The sequence below is a fragment of the Mesitornis unicolor genome, unplaced genomic scaffold (assembly GCF_000695765.1).
Source record: "Mesitornis unicolor isolate BGI_N332 unplaced genomic scaffold, ASM69576v1 scaffold28282, whole genome shotgun sequence".
Taxonomy (NCBI): Eukaryota; Metazoa; Chordata; class Aves; order Mesitornithiformes; family Mesitornithidae; genus Mesitornis; species Mesitornis unicolor.
Genome location: NW_010168961.1, coordinates 55,767 through 72,308, shown reverse-complemented (window position 1 = coordinate 72,308; position 16,542 = coordinate 55,767). Strand labels below are relative to the sequence as shown.

Sequence of the window (16,542 nt, the reverse complement as noted above, 5' to 3'; positions counted from 1 at the left end):
AACTAGGTGATTCTGCTCTGGGGGGGTTGGACTGGATGATCTTTCAAGGTCCCTTCCAACTCCTAATATTCTGTGATTCTGTGATAAAGAGTTTGGGGTGGCTTGATACCTGGATCCATGCAGAATTTACCCCCCTGTGTAAACATTTTCCAACCTGCCCCAAAGAATGCTAATATATTGAGATTTTGGTGAACTTTGCATTACCTCTGTCATCTTTATTCCCTCCCTGTTATACAAAATTTCCAGAGGTGAAAAAATCCAGTTACATACTTGTCATGGTCACTCTGTAGCTTATTTCTGTATCTATTTTTTCAAGCTGTCCTTAGAAAGCCAAGGAAATTGAAAGTTCTGATTATTAGCATAACTTCCAGTAGCTCTCAAGTCCTTCACAATTCGTATTTCTTTTTCTCCGTAATTACTTCCAAAAACACTTGTTTTTGAAAATTATTTTCTAGACAATGAGTGTGGTCATTGGAATGTTAAACACTGCCATCGGAAAGTTATTTCTTTTTCTAAGTACAAGGTAGTTATTGTAATCTTTCAGACTTGATCATATATGTATCTGCTGAAAAATCCAATCTTCTGCTAGTGGAAATAAGAGAACAGTGTTTCTCTGTATTTCTGTAGAAACAGGTTGCTTTTAGCAATTTTCTGAGTTTGGTTTAAGCAATAATACTGGCATTGCCTCTACTGTTGTTTAAAAGCAACATGAAATGATGAACAATGTCACAAATATTCCTGGCAAAACAATGTTAATTTGTTCTTTGCTGTCACCTTTGTAGCCAACAGAATAATAATACTGGAGTTTGGGCTGCCACATCCTGACCCCTTCCAAGATTGTAAAGCATTCTGTGTTTTACCAAATTCTTCTGCTCTCATTCTTGATTTAAGACGTGTTCTACAATCTGTGGTCTCATTTGTGTCCTGTATTCTTTGCACATTGGGTCAGTTCACTATTATGAGCTGATAAGCGGCAGTGTTGAGCCTCACAGTTTACAACCTTCTGGAAGGTCGCACCCTCTGATCATGGATAAACAATGCACCAATTGAGAGTTAAACAAGACTTTCTCTGTTTGCTTGTCAGTTCTGTGCACCTAGTGCCAAATGAAACATTGTGGTCTCTCCAGCATCTGCCCTGAACTCAGTTTGATCCTTGAAACTCAGCTTGATCCTTCCCCTCCCTCCTTTCCTCTTCCCCTGACAATGTAGGAAGAATGAAGAAACTGGAAACCCATTTTACCTCTGGATACAAATTTTCTGTTTGGTCTTCTGCAGATGTCTTCAAAGGTCCAAATGGTGTGGCATATTGCCTGACATTTTTAATGTGCCTGTAAAGGGATGAATGTTTAAAATTATTTTTAAGAGATTAAAGTTAGCCTAATGCAGTGAATGAAGTTGTTTTCAATTGATTGCAGTACGCAATCTAACCCACTCACAGAAACCCATGAATAAGAGATGCATGGTGGATCTGACAATTACCAGCAAAGCACCATTGCGTATCTTCAGCAGCCTGTTTGAAGAGGAAGCTGCTTGGGCCAGCTGCCATCTTTACTTATTTATCAATGGAGTCATTTGTTTGGTACCTGTCATTGCCCAGGCCAAGAATATCCAAATTCAAATCACAGATGCCAGCGGTTGCAAAACTGGACAATTCACAGTAACTCCTTTCAAAACTTGATACTAATCTCAAACGGATCAGCCAGTCCCTGTTTCTCAGATGTCTGCAGATATTCCAGCAAGAAATCTCCCAAACAGCTGACACACCAGTGAGAGCTGGTGACTCTGAAAGGGCATAGACAAAACTACACTACTAAACTTTCTTTCAGTGAAGATTGTGGTGTAAGTGCCTCAAAGGAACAGAAGGTAGACTTCCTCCTTGAATTTATGTTGTTTAAGGCATTCATACTGTTGTACAAACCCCACATGCCACCAGCTCAGGGGAGAGGAATGTCCTGTGTCCTGGGAGAGGTGCACAGGAGAAAAAGTAGGGAAAATAGACTGGAAGATGCACTTCAGGAGAGTACCTGATGTGCTTAGCCCATGGAATCAGAGTTAGTCTGAAAGTAAACCTGTATTTTAAAGCCTAACAAAATAAAAGTTCAAAAGAATATGAGAATTGCCCATATGCTATCACAGTGGGAAATAAGGTATTAAACTGAAGGGTTGTCACTGCTGTACACAAAAAGAATATCAACTGTCCATGAATAAATGTTGCTGAAAGTTAGAAAAGGTTTGTCCTTGAAAGCAGTAATATTCTGGAAAAGTCTGTTAAGAGCTGTTGAGGGCATACTACCCAACTTGTTTAAAATGGAGCCTGGTAAATTTGTGGATGGAAAAGTTGGATATAAATGAAACACCATGTTTATTAATATCTGAGAATCCAATGAAAATAAATTTTGTTCATTATACTCGAAAATATTTTCAGGCCTAGATGGAAATGAGAAATAGGATGTCATCAAGAATGATAAAGAACATTATATGGTGAATATTTATTATTATGTACACCAAGCCTAACATCTGGATAACTAGTCAGTAGTAATGAGTATATGTGCACTTAAAAAGATGTATAGAAAAGCTGGTATGCTCAAAAAGATCTAAGCACCAGCCCTCAGAATACCTGTCGCAGAAGAAATGTCTACTTCCTAAGAACCAAGGCACCAACTATCACTAGTCACATTTGAAAATATTAGCCAATCTTTTCATCCATCTGTGTTACACAAGCAGCCAACCAGTCTGTGCATGTTCTACCTGATACCATAATTTGACAGTTCTGTAGAAAGACTGCGAGCCAAATCTGAAATTCAAAGTCAGTTCAGGAGGTGGAAAGTGGGAAGTCATTACTTTTCAATAATCCCAGATATTTAACTCACTTCTGAGAAGTAGGTCAGACACCAATCTGCATGGTAAATGGATATTGTCATACGGAAAAAAATCATTTTTCTGCCTGAAAACTGTGTGTTAGCAATATTGTGATTCACAATTAATGTTACTCTAGTTAATGATAGTTTCCAGTTTTCTTCTGATTGCCCTGTGCTTTTGATGCCTTTTGTATAGGTCACTGCAGCTTTCCTATCTATAGATCATTAGGTTCTCTAAGCAGCTTGGGCTACTAGAACTCTGAAATAACTAAGAAACTTTTTGTCATCTTTGTGAAAGCAGAGCCAGATATAGGCACAGGCAAAGATGGCAGTGGTCTAGGGAGCAAGAGGATCTCAGCAACGAATGCCCATGACTGTACCAACTTCTTTGCCTATAGCTAAACTTAATGTGGCTATAGAGAAGAGAAGGTGTTGGAGAGAGTTCAAGGAGAAAGTTCCACTGCTGGTCCTTAGGATGAACTTTAAAAATGCTACCAGAAAGGGGAATCAGATGCCATGATGTGATAAACTGGGTCAGTGAACTAATCCATGCTAAAAATAAACTGCAAAATTAAAAAAGATGAGACACGAGTTTGATGTACCCCACTGCTCCATACATAGTTAGGAACCAGCTTTTGGGAGGCTTTGGGAAAGAAGGTTTTCTTGAGCCAGTTTGGCCTTGAAAGAAAGTGCAGAAAACCGTAAACAGAGTTGTTCTACCTTGCTGTGAAGACAGGCTCTGAGATGTCATCAGAATAGCAGAGAGGCCTTTTCAATTCTTTGTTGATAACACGACGTAAGGATTGCTTAACGTTTTCTATTCTAACAGAGAGGACTGCATACAGAGAAAACAGAATATCAAGAGGGGGGAAAACAACATATACTTCTGTTTTTATCTTATTTTAAGATAGAAAAATCTGCAACAGTGACAACAAAAGCCTTTGTTAAGCTTTAAAGTATGTGAATAGCAATCTGGGTGTTAAAAGCATCTTAGGAGCTTAATGGACACATGAAAAGAACAGCAAGCCACTAAAACACTGAACTGTTTCAACAGTGGTATTCTGGTATCAGCTGTTCTGTGTAGTGATGATGTCTGCATTAATACTGGTTTAGAAGCAGAGGCCTCCTTTATGTGAATTAAAATGCACTGGTTTTAGCTGCAAAATTATATGCCTCATAGTAATACTACAAATTCCCTAACTGCTGTGCTATAATGTGGCCCAGTTACAGATTCTATAACCTAAATCATGTTTCAGTGATTTAGGAAGTGTTTAAACTACACATTAAATTAAATACGTAAGAGTTAAAAAGGAAAAGTTCGCCACAGATGCTACCTAATTAATCAGCACTGAATTGATTTTGTACTAATATTTTGAAATGGGATTTGTTTTCTTGTTTTCCATTTGAGTGTTAATTTGTGTCATTTATTAAATAGTCTGTATGTATCTTTCTGGAGAATGTAATTATTAATTAAGATAATTGACTGAATCAGTTCAGAGATACCTTTCCTTGTACAACATTAATAAAAACACACACATCTTCTTTCCTCAGTTTAGTATGCCTAATTGGTGTATGATAAATTCACACAGTATTTTGAATTAAACTTCAAGTTGACAGGGGCAAACCAGGGAAATACCTCCAGCTAGAATGTTCTTTTTGGTATGGTTGCATCTATGAAGCTACAGAGTTTAGCCAGAACTCTGAGATCATGAAAATTAGGCTAATGCAGTGAATGGAGTTGATTTCAGTTGATTGTAGTACACAATCCAACCCACTCACAGAAACCCATGAATAAGAAGTTACTTTAAAATGACAGGTGAGGCATTTGCTCAGCTTTGAACGGGGGATGATGAAGGTTGTTAGAAGTATTGTCAGCCCTTGTAAGCTAGTTAGATATAGTCAAAAACTAAAAGAAAGAAAAATAACCCTGACAATTTGGTAGAGGTTTGCCATGTGGCCTGAAACTAATGGGTTGTTGTTTTATAACATCAGAACGTATCCAGAATATCTTCAGGGAGCTGTAGAAGTAAGCAGGGAAATAGAAAAAAAAAAATAATTACCATCACTGGTTAAGTAGATCTTAAGCAGCAGTTGAATTCAAGAGGGCAAGTGTTTTCTAATGAGTTCTGCATCTTACTCTTCAAAGACCAGTGATTATCTTGTAGTGTTATTTCTCAAGTCAAGTTCACTTTGATGTTAAAACACATTTGCAGTACATATCTACATGTGTATCTAGGGGTTTTTTATCTATTATGTCTTTTCTGATGAAGGATTTTAAAACTCTAGGAAATTAGAAGTGTATTCTGGCTCCCCTTGCACAGGAATGAGATGGGGAGAGATAAAGGGTGAAAATTTCTTTCTTGCTTTTTTTTTTTTTCATCTTAAGCAGTTCCACAAGGATAGAGCTTTTAAAAATTGGGTAGAGGATTTAGCAACACATCATGCACAGCTGAATCACGAATTGAATGCGAGAGCCTTGTGCAAACACATGTAAGTCCATGTGAGGTTAGTATAACCAAAAAGGAAGTACTAGGGCACTCACCCTTACCTACTGAAGAGAACACATATTGTTCTATCCTGGAATTCCTCAAAATACACATGGAAATGTTCTGTCCGTCCCTCTAGTCTGAAGAAGGCTGATGGTATCCAGGTCACAAAGAATAACTACCCCAAGGTAAGTCATGAGCGGCTACGGGAAAAGCATTCCTTTAAGAGTGAGTCTCAGGGGCTGGATATGCTGTATTGCTCCAAATAGCATGTTCATGTGAGGTAGGTTTTAGGATTTGGGGTATTTTGGTTCTTGCATCCATGAAACCAAGGATAAAGAAATAAACAAAACAGATACATAATTAGCGCCTGTTCTGTTTGTTTGTTCTTCAGGAAAATAAAGGAAAGTTTGGAGTGCTTTCCTGTTAAACTCAACAACTTGATCCACACACTTGTACAGATGTCCATGACAGGCTCTGTAAAGCCTCCAGCTCCAGAGACTGTCCCCCAAGAAATGATGGTGCTGCACACAGAGAAGTCAATTGCAAGAGCCACCATTTTGGGGTTCAACAAAAAGCCTGACTCCGTATGTAGTATGTTCTTTGCTTGTCTTCATTTGCCTTGATCTTTAACGACTCTTCTGTGAGCTTATACACTCTCCCTCCTCCTTTAGAGAAGATGTGTTTGTGCCTCTTGAAAGCACCCCAGGATGAACAGCAGTGCCATAAGCAATGAGCTACCTTAGAGAGAGAACACCAGGCAGACAGCTATTAGCAGGGAGCCATTAAGGAGAGCAGTTCATGCCCTGCAGTGGAAAATAAATCAAGGGCTAATTAAAGCATCCAGAAGGAAAGCATGGCACAAAATTAGGATGCCTAATAGAAATTGGAGGCTGTTATATGATGCTTTAATGGAGCATTATTAGTTTTCACACACTGCAGTGATCTTTCAGTGTTGAGTTGTATAGTATTCAGGCAAGTTTCTCCTGTGCAGCAAAGACTGTAAATTACAAACTGAATTCTCTGGCACTTGGTACTACATTAAAGGTTTTTCTTTGTTAAAATCACCCTACATTTTCTCTTGTACATTTTTTTTAATATACCTCTCTGATCATTTCTCTCCCTTTTCCCCAATACAGCTATATCTAGTCCAGGTGGTCCAAACCTGCAATGTGGTCACTTTTGTGGAAAAATCATTCAACCAGTTCTCAAAACTTCACAGCCATCTCCAGAAGCAATTTCCATCACATGACCTCCCAGAGTAAGGCAGCATATTAGCAAATGTTATTCTGCTGTTAAATGGTTCTCTCTGTGCACAGATAAAAATGTGACAAAATGCACAGCAGACATATTTTTAGAAACACAAAGGCAATGCCACATAGTCAAGCCTTCTATTCAGCCCTGGAAGAAACTGAATCATAGAGCATTATGACAGTCTTTTATGTATTTTATTGTTCCTTTTTTAATGGGAGGAGAAGGGGGAAACAGCTTGGGCCTGACACAGCTATTCCTGAAATCAAAGGGTAAGTGGTATTGACTTTATTAGGTCAATAAGGGCTCAATAGGGACTTTAATAGTTTTTATTTTCTGCATGATGCCAATCAAAACTCATATCAAAATCCATATATTAAAGCAATGTAGGAATGTTCACACTGGGTCAGAACAGAAACAAGCCGATCTCTGACACTGACGGACATGATCAACCTCTTTACAAAAAGATACATATATTCCCCAGCTGAGAAATATGCAATAATCTTATGTACTATCCTGGTCCGAAAAATGATAATTTGTGTCTCACATGATTCACTTTAATACCTCTTGAAAAGTATGCTATCGTTACTTGTAATAATGCTGAATATTACTTTTTATCCATGTGCATGTCTATTCCTGCTTTTCATATTCCAAATATTATTTCTTCATAGTTTTCCTGGGACAGTGAGTCCCTCAGTTTATTTCTGTCTGATGTAAAACAGCTTTGCCTGATGCAGCAATTGTCCATGGCTTCGGTAATACAAGTTTTGTTATGTATTCTACAAATACCATATACATACATCGCTGAGAACAAAGTAGTCATCTCTTAAACAGTCCTGCTGACTCACCTGATACAAGCCCATCTTCAAGCTCAATCTACAATAAAGCATAAAACTGGCCAAAAAGACAGGCTGTTTACCTGAACCAAGCTACTTGGTTCAAGCAATTCAAGCAATATACTTGAAAAATAGAAAGGTCTTTGATGATGTAAATAGCCACAAACAACATAGTTTTAACTTGAATTTCATGAAAGTCCATGAATTTCAGATCCAAATTTGTTATTCCACCAAGCTTGTGAGAGGCATTCATTTAAATAGGTTTAGGTTAGTTAATTCTAGAAAGTCTTTCTCCTACCTGAGGGGATTTTAATTGATTCAGATTTAACTCATTATGACTGGCTTACATGAACTGGTTTGCAGCAGTTGTTGAGAACTAGAATTTCACTAAACACTGAAAGTACATGAATCATAGTTTTGATCTGGAGATATTTGCATGCTAATTATTAGGTTGTAAGATAAAACATTTAACAAGTACCTATTTATGATTTTTTCCTGTGGTGAGCAGAGCCCTTTGAAGGAAAATACATTTCTCTTTAGAAACACATAGACCTCAGAAACCCTGTAGTGAATTTCAAAAATAGTATTAGCCATTTTTCAGATAAATCTACCTTTAGTAAAATCTCTCACAAAATTTTCACTGCAAAAGAGAGTTCTAGAACTCACAGAGGGTTAATCTGCCTATACCAAGGCTGTGTCTAAGAGCTCCAAAGCTTTCTTGTCATAATTCAGTCCCAGCAGTAACCTGTCACTGTGTGAACTTTATCCAAGACTGTGTTAAAATAATTCATTTTTTAGTGTTTGATATGTTTGTCCTTTAATGCTGAAGTTTTTATTTGTTTTGTAACAGAATTTCGTCAGTTTGAAGCTTTTCATGTATTCCAGATTTTATTCTAATAATAAAAACCTAATTATTTCCTTATAGAAAGTTATTACTGAAACTGCCACATTGTATCAAATCATTAGTCTGTCTGTGTGTTACAAAGCTCCGACTCTGGCCAATGCCAGATCCTTCAAAGAAAGGAAAAAGCCTTGTTCCATTATGTAACCACAAAATCAGTTTGAAAATGTATGATTTAATAGTAAAATGTCTAATATTACTAGGCTAATTGGAACTGCTAACAGAAAGGACTTGGTTACTGCTTTGCATTGATTCATGAAATTGTGTATTTTCATGTCTCGTTAGGAGGAAATAATGCAATAAGAGTCTGCTTCATACAAGTGCTAAATACTGGCTGTGTTGCAAGAAACTAATGGCAAAAGCTCAGAGTTCTCAGCATCTGAAATTCTGCAATTGACATGTAAATAGTCAGCCCATATTTATAAGTCAAAGCGCAGCTGACCCAAGCAAGCCCTTGCACTCTGGCACCTTCCTTCTCATTTGATTTCAGGCAGAGTATTAATTGTGTTAATTATCATTTTTTTAAAAGGCCAAAAATGTTTTCACCCAACAAAGCATTTAGGTGACATAATTTATACACAGACTATTCTTCAAGCTACTAAGTAGAAAATGGAATCTGCTATCCAGGATGTCTGCATGTGACACAAGTTTATATTTTTCTGATCTACTTAAGGCAGATGCAAAGCTCCAGATCAGCTCGGGGAGTTAACTTTTTCCACCACAAGTGTGTGCACAAGTGCAAGGTCAATTTCAGCTATAGGCGCAATTCAGCAAAATCATGAAGGCCTTGTAAAGGAGTGTTCAGTACTACCACAAGGTTCACATTGTCCTTCATGGCAGCAGTTATTGGTGCCATCAATCAGCAGTTTCTCTGTCCTCTGGTCACTCTGCTTAGGATGCATCTTCTGAGGGCCTATCTCTTACAGCCAGAGTCCTCCCTTTGTGTTATACAGTCTAATTAATTTTAAGCTGCTTCCAAACTGATCCTGCCTACCATCTCTTGAAAGAAGTCTTTTTTGTGCCCCAGAGGAACCCAGAACATTCACAGACTATCTATGTGTGCCACATGACCTGGCCTCTATTTTTATCTGTGCAGTTCATATATGTCATGATCCTGGGTCATATCACTTCCTCCACCTCATTATATGACCGGCCACTGTAATTTCGTAAGGCAAGAATCACCTCTTGCTATTCATTTGTACAGTGCCTAACTGAGCCCTGATCTTTCAGTGCTATAAGTAAAAATAAGCAAAAGGCCATACATGCTACACACAGTATGCTGCTATCATCCTGGCCCCTTGCTGTTTTAATTGCAAAGTTATACCAGTGCTGAGTTCTTCCTCAGAAGTAGGATAGGAAAAGATCTGTTCCCTCCGAAAAAGAATTACAGTATCTTGTCAGTTAGTACATAAAAGGCCACCTGTTACAAAACAAGCTTTAAAATGCCTCACCCAACAGATCTAATTACAGTTCATAAAATCTAATTTCATTGCATCTCTTGGTAAAAAAACCTGGAGGTTAATCATTGTCAGTCATTTTGTTTTCACTAGGTGAGGCTGCTATTAGCTGTTTCTACAGCTGGGTGGTTTGCAAAGCTGGCCAGCATTCCTCTCTAGGGATGGGAATCCAGTGCTCCATGGGCTGCTGTTTGGCTGGCCTTTGAAAAGCTGATGACGTATTATCACTGAGCTGTGGAATTGGGTAAAGCCTGCTCAAAGTAGGATCTGACCAGCTGTCATTCAGAAGGCTGGCCAAGTGTCTGTTTTCAGTGTACTGCACTGCTGGATGGCTTTTTAGTCATTTGTCTGAAGTCCTCAGATACCTCTTGAGATCTAGCGCATAAACAAGGTTGTACCATTAAAAAGAAAAGGTTTGTAAACAAGGCAATGTTGAGTATTTATGGTGGTGGTGAAACATTAAATTCAACCAGATCAAAGCTTCTACCTTTCTATATCACATAGATTAGAGGACATAAAGCATAATATTAGTTTAGTAATCCCAATATTAGCAATCCATATCACAAAACCCCTTACATGCAGTTTAGCACAGATAGCTTTTCTAATGCTCCTTGCACCTGAGAAAGAAATAGTCCTTGTTGTGGCAAGGTTAATATAAATTGGTTATGTGTATTGTGAAATATCTAACCTTTGTCTGATCTGGTGTATGCTGTCATGCAAAGATGATTCAAGTAAAAAAAAAAAGTGGCATTCTGACATTTTCAATCACCCAAGCATTTGAAAATTGACATAAGGCCTTTCTATGCATATGTAGTTTATTTACTAAACTGAAATGAAATGGATCTTAATAAAAATTCAGCAAGAGCATTGCTATTATTATTATTGCTTTTTTTAGGATTGATTTTTTTATTGTGACAATCATTTATTTTCATATGTTGCTTTTATTATACTAGTGCCTGAAATTACGTATGGGATCAGGGACCTGCACTGAAAAACTTATCTACACTTTAAATAGCTGAGGTAAAAAAACAAGCAAGGTTATATTCATAAAATGTCACATCATTGCTGTAAGGCTTTGGTATGCAATATTCTATGGTAAGGGTTTGTATAGCATAAGCCCTGGGCTGAGATCAGAGGTCTGTTGTGCAAAGAATGGGGAGGGTAGTGTTTTCCTGGAATCATAAAGGGCTAATTTTTAGAGATATTTAGATAGCATAAATGCAAAGAAGTGCCTTTTATGTTTGATGGTTTGTTGGTTTTGGTTTTTTTACATTAATGATTTAGACAGAAGAAGGGGTACAATATGAAGCAGGATATAAGCAAATTATCAGAAGAACCAGAGTCAGAGGGTAAACAATCCTGTGGACACTGTACCCATCCCTTCCCCTACCTTCAAAACCTCTTAGAAAGTGCTAACTCTTTTCTGTTAATTAGAGCTGGAAATATTTTCAGCAAATACAGTACAAGAGTTATACTTATGAATATTATTCTTTTTGCAGGTTTCCCCACTCATGGCATTTACCTTTTACAGACCTGGAACATAAAAGAGTGAAGGATTTGAATCTCTATCTGAAGCAGCTACTAAGTGGATCCAGAAAACTGGCTAATGTGAGCACTTCCAGTATTTATTCAGTTTGCATATGACTTTCACTAGCATTGTACCAAAATAATCAGGAAGCTTTCCGTGTCCTCATTTGAAAAAAAAAACAATTACATAAATGACACATCTTCTAATGCAGCCATTTTTAACAGAGCCATTGTAGCATTTATCAGAACTTAAGACAAAGACAATAACTGAAAAATCATTTATTAGACCTGGCAGGTCATTTAAAAAAAAAACAAAACTTCTCTTCCTTTGCTGCTATCCAGAAGCAGTGATTCACTGAATTTTTGTCAGTAAGGAGTACTTGCTAAGAAATGCAATGTCTAACAAAGCGGTAAGTTTTGAAATATTGAAAAGTCTGATTTTGACAGTTTTTAAATGAAGAGTTCTTCCTTCAGTTCATTCTTTCAGCCCAGAAATGCTCTTCATTTCAAAATTTAAGCTAACATGTAGAAGAAGTGGTTTTGGAAACATAAGACCAAACCCAGAATGTTTCAATATTTTCAGAATGGTACATTGTGTCCATTCAAATTGGTGTTTTCTCATTTTTTTATTCATTATTGTTCCCTGAGATTTGATGTTTTCTTCCTGTTTCAAAATGGAAAATTGCAATGGTAACAAATGCTGACTTTTCATTGTCTGGCCTAGGATAAAGCCTTAAATGCCTCAGCATTGTAAAAGCCAGGGTCAGAAGCAACTACCAGGCCCCATGCATCATAGGAGGATGTTAAATGCTGCATCACTTCAGAAGTTGAATGGTCAATTACTGATGGTGACACCAGGGTCTGAGAGAAAGGAGCATCTCCCAGCGACCAGCAGTTGTCAGGAAACTTTTCAGACAGGCAGTAAAAAACCCAGTGTTTTACGTTAGATCCTAAGCTTACGTAGAGCCTAGTGAATGCAAGGGAGCCAGGGCACGAGCTTGAGCGCTGATCCTGCTGTTTCACGGTTGGCGTATTCTCCAGCAGAGCCTGGGTCTCTGCCAGGTGAGCCATGTCGTGTCCCATGGCCTCAGGGCCACAGCACAATCTCGGGCTGGTTTGGTGTAATAGCACAGGCAGTCTAGGATGCCAGAAGAGGGTATGACAGGATGGTTTTTTCCTCCAAAATTTCAAACATCTTGCAGGAGGAGAAAAACATTTGCTGCCTATTTAACTTTCCCAGCTGTGACTGTGTAATGGAGATTAAAGAGGAAATTGTCCATATGTAAAACAAACATGAATTTTCTTATTTATATGAATATAAATTCTGTGCTCTGAGTTGAAATTGAGAAGATTTGCAAAGAGGATAAATAATACCTGTTTCACAGATTACACTCAATTTGATATGGACAACCGACTTGGGTGCTTGGCTCCCTTGACTGACCTTGCCAAATAAACTGCACAAGTTGGGGTTAATTGTTGTGCAATTTCTGTCACTCACAATAAGGTTGTGGGTTTATTTTACATTAGCGCCTTCTGGTCACAGCTGAGGAAAAACTGATACAAGCCAGTGACCTAGAAATGAAGAGCTCTGTATCTTCTGCTGTACTCTGGGCTGCTGTAGGATACATGGATTTTCAATTTGGGCCAAGCACTGCTGTGTAGAAGCCTTATCTACAGTTGAAAAATTAGTCTGCTTAAAGTCCTGGGATAGTAATAGAAAGATTTCCTGGTCACATGCAGAAGCTCTCTTCTCCCTCCTGCTCTGTGGCCTGTGAAGGGGCATACAATCAGCCAGAGCACGCTGCCTTGCAATGGGCTTCCTAATGCCTTTCTGGCTCTCTTTATGGTCCTGCAGCACGCACCCATGGATCTGGGTGGGTTCTCCCAACACATTGCTGCTGGGACACTGGGACATCACCATGAATAGGGTATTCAGAGGGAACTGTGCACAGATCTGCTTGGGGACATACACTGGTGCGGCTCTGAACCAGCCCAGTGGGGCTATTTAGGCATGCTGAACTATGCGGTTGCTGAAAACCGTTCCACCCTGGTACAGCCCATAATGCTGAACTATTTTGTGCCTGAGGGGGCTGCACAGCTACTGGTGTGCTGGACATGAAGGGCATGGCAATAAATGGAGTGATGAGCAGATTGTTTCCATCTGTGAAGTGCTACTGCATGTGGGAAATCATCCTGCTTACCACCATGTGGCAGCTAACCTGCAATTCTGGATGATAACCTTTAAAGTTATTGATACTCTATAAACATCAAATCATTATTTTTACTTCAATATGCTTCTCCTGCTGAGAGTTGTGAGAAATTTAGAAAATACTGACGTGTTCTGACCCACTTAGAACAGGGGGACCAGTCAGTGGGTAATTTCCTTTGTATTCTCAGCTGAAGGCTTCTTTTTTACTTTTCCTTTTGGTATGATGCTTTTAAAAGTGTCATGGTGTCTTCGTGGTTTTCCTCTGAACAGAAAGCCAAGCTTGGAGGCTTTCTAGATAAAAATAAATACAATTATTTTGTGTCCGTGCATTGGAGAACTTTGCCGTCAAATCTGTCCTTTTTCTCAAATTGCTAGGAAGCCTGACCAAAACCATTTAGTGAGTTCTCTGTTCTCAAGCATTACCAAACTGTAATTCCTATGAAGTAGTAAAGCTACATAGAAATAAATAATTAATTCAGAAATCTGTGAAGAAATCTTGTAAGAGCAGGTACCTGTAGAACAGTATTCCCTTTACTTTCTTGACACAGTATTTCTTTCTGCTGAATTGTACCTGTACAGTGTCGTAGATGTATTGTAGCAGTATGGTATGCTAAAGTGTTGTCTGAGGTGGAGAGAAGAGCTTTTATTTCATTATGAAATACCCTTGCTGTCACTGTAAACACATTACACTGTTTGACTCAACACCATTTTCAGCTCTGAAATACTCAGTGCAGTCCACACAGACTGCATGCTTGCTCCTACCAATTAAGTAATTAAAAATCCTAGAAATGAAGAAGGAATTGGATTATATCCAAATTCCTTCCTCATGCCTTAAGTGCATGCTTTTTCATCCAGACTGACTTCCAATTATGAATATTGTGTTGTAATTACGAGTAGGTCAGAATGTCACTGGCCTTTTCTGCTAAATGATTTGAATGAAGGAGGAGAGGTGGAAAATAGCTACCTTCTCATTTGCACTGTAGCTCAAATGGAATTAAATGTCTTTAAACCCTTTTTTAAAGACTAGCGACTTCAGGCCACCTGTCTTTCTCTCTGAATTCTAGTATCAGATCCAACAAATTCAGAAAGATGAGCTGATGGAGATATTTGCTGTTGGGCCAGTTCAAGTGCTTAAACATGCTCATGACCATCCCTATTCAAAGCGGTTTTTTAAGTCTGTGGTTTACTTTGAGCACCAGCCTCGTTCATTGACTTCCTATTAGACATTCATTGAAGAGTTGCCTAGAATAGAAGTTCTTGTCTTAAATCCAGATTAACACTCAGTTATAAGTAACTACAGCAGCAGTCATATACATGAACAACAAGCTTTATTCATTACATCAGTCACTAAATGCAAAAGCTGATGCCCCTTCACTGTCGTATGGGGTCATTTAGCACAGGATCAAAAACAGGTTTCAACACCTTTTTTTAGTTTCATTCTAGTCCTCTCAAAACCAGTGGCAATATATGTGATCACACCTTAAGAACATTCAGTTTTGTGCCAGTTGCACTGTTGCTGACTGAATGATCATCTGCATGCGTTTAAATGACTGGGCTTTCAAGATTAGTAAGGCAATGTACTCAACAGTGTTTAGACTCCTGGAGATTTGCTTCATTAAATGGCAAAACAACCAAGTGGTGCTTGCAATAAGAGGTGAAGCATCAAGAAACAATAAATTGAAGACTGGTAACAGGGAGGAGGACAAATATATATATATATTATCTAAGCATAAATCAAATCTGTGACAAAAGGCAGCTGCTGTTGACCACTTTAACAATTTTCTCCATTTCACTCCTAACTCCAACTGAGTGACGGGCTGAATGGAGATTGCAGTCCAAATCTCATAACGTATCATATCAATTAGGACTGCTCTAGTGGCTTGTCATTTTAATGTTGTATTGTAGGAGGGTTGTACGCTCCCTGGGGACACAAAAGCAAGGTAAGGCTCCATTAATTTAGTCTGCTCTTGGCCCTGATGTCAAACAGCAGCACTCACAAAGCTGAATGTCCTCATGCTTGTCTTGAAAAGACGACTTGCAGCTGGCTTGGGCGTTGTGAATGAAAAAAATATAAAACTGAGTCTAAAGCAATGATTTTATGGGAAGTGTGTGCATTTGGTGCCATCAGCCAGCTAGTAACTCTCTATGGATAATCTTCCCATCTCTCATCATTTAAAATAAGTGTCATTTGTTTTGTGCCTATTGTTATTGATAACAGAGCTCAGACACTAGATGTACACACTGATCTTGCAAAACTATATAGCCTGAAAGAAACATATGTTATTTGTCCCACATGTTTTGCATAGACTGGTTTTGTGTGCACGTTCAGGGGCTTTGTTTTTCATGATGGGAGGAGGTTGGTAAATATAATAGTAGTAAGAGTATGTGCACAGTACGCTAATCAGTAAAAAGAAATGAGGTATACTGGGTTTTGACTCTCTAAAAATTTTTAAAGTATCCAAATTATCTGAGGACTTTTGGGGCCAAAGATAAACCTAGTGCAAGCAGATAGTGAGCAGTGAGAGCATATCAGCTACGGACAGGTTCTATAAACAGCTTTATGATGAGTTATAGGCTTTGTAAAAGGGCTTTAAAGAGGATGTAAATGGAAATTATTGTAAATTATGTTCACTCATTTTCAAAAATACAGTGAAGAGCAGGACCACAGCATTGTTCTAGAGTGGCTAATATGTTACACTGTAAAAGTAATCAAGTTTGGGAGAAGATTCCCATATTTCATTTGTATTTTATTCACTGACGTTACTTGGGCTTTACAGAGATGAGAAAGTAGCTCCCACAGTGCCCATAGGGAGGTACATAACGCAGTGATACAAAGTGCACCCGAGCTATGTGGGTCCCTTAAACTCCTATCGCTTCCATAGTCCTGCAGCAAGGAATCCAGCAGAGCCAAAATGGGGAGGGTTCAAAGTCCTCTCTTTTCCTCTGTCCTTTCCTGAAGTTATAATAGCTGCAGCAAGGTCAGCTTTTTCTGGTTTCTTTCTTTCCTGCTGCTTCTC

At 38.5% G+C, this 16,542-nt stretch overlaps 1 protein-coding gene across 1 annotated transcript in view; it reads left to right on the top strand.

Moving 5' to 3' along the window:
- Positions 1-16,542, top strand: part of LOC104536565 (phosphatidylinositol 4-phosphate 3-kinase C2 domain-containing subunit gamma-like) — a gene marked incomplete at its 5' end in the record, with an annotated part of 56,420 nt that overhangs the window by 8,645 nt on the left and 31,233 nt on the right. The window contains 3 exons of the mRNA XM_010179219.1: positions 5,739-5,931; positions 6,484-6,605; positions 11,289-11,410. Coding sequence (XP_010177521.1) covers positions 5,739-5,931; positions 6,484-6,605; positions 11,289-11,410 — 437 coding nt within the window. The remainder of the gene's footprint in view (positions 1-5,738; positions 5,932-6,483; positions 6,606-11,288; positions 11,411-16,542) is intronic.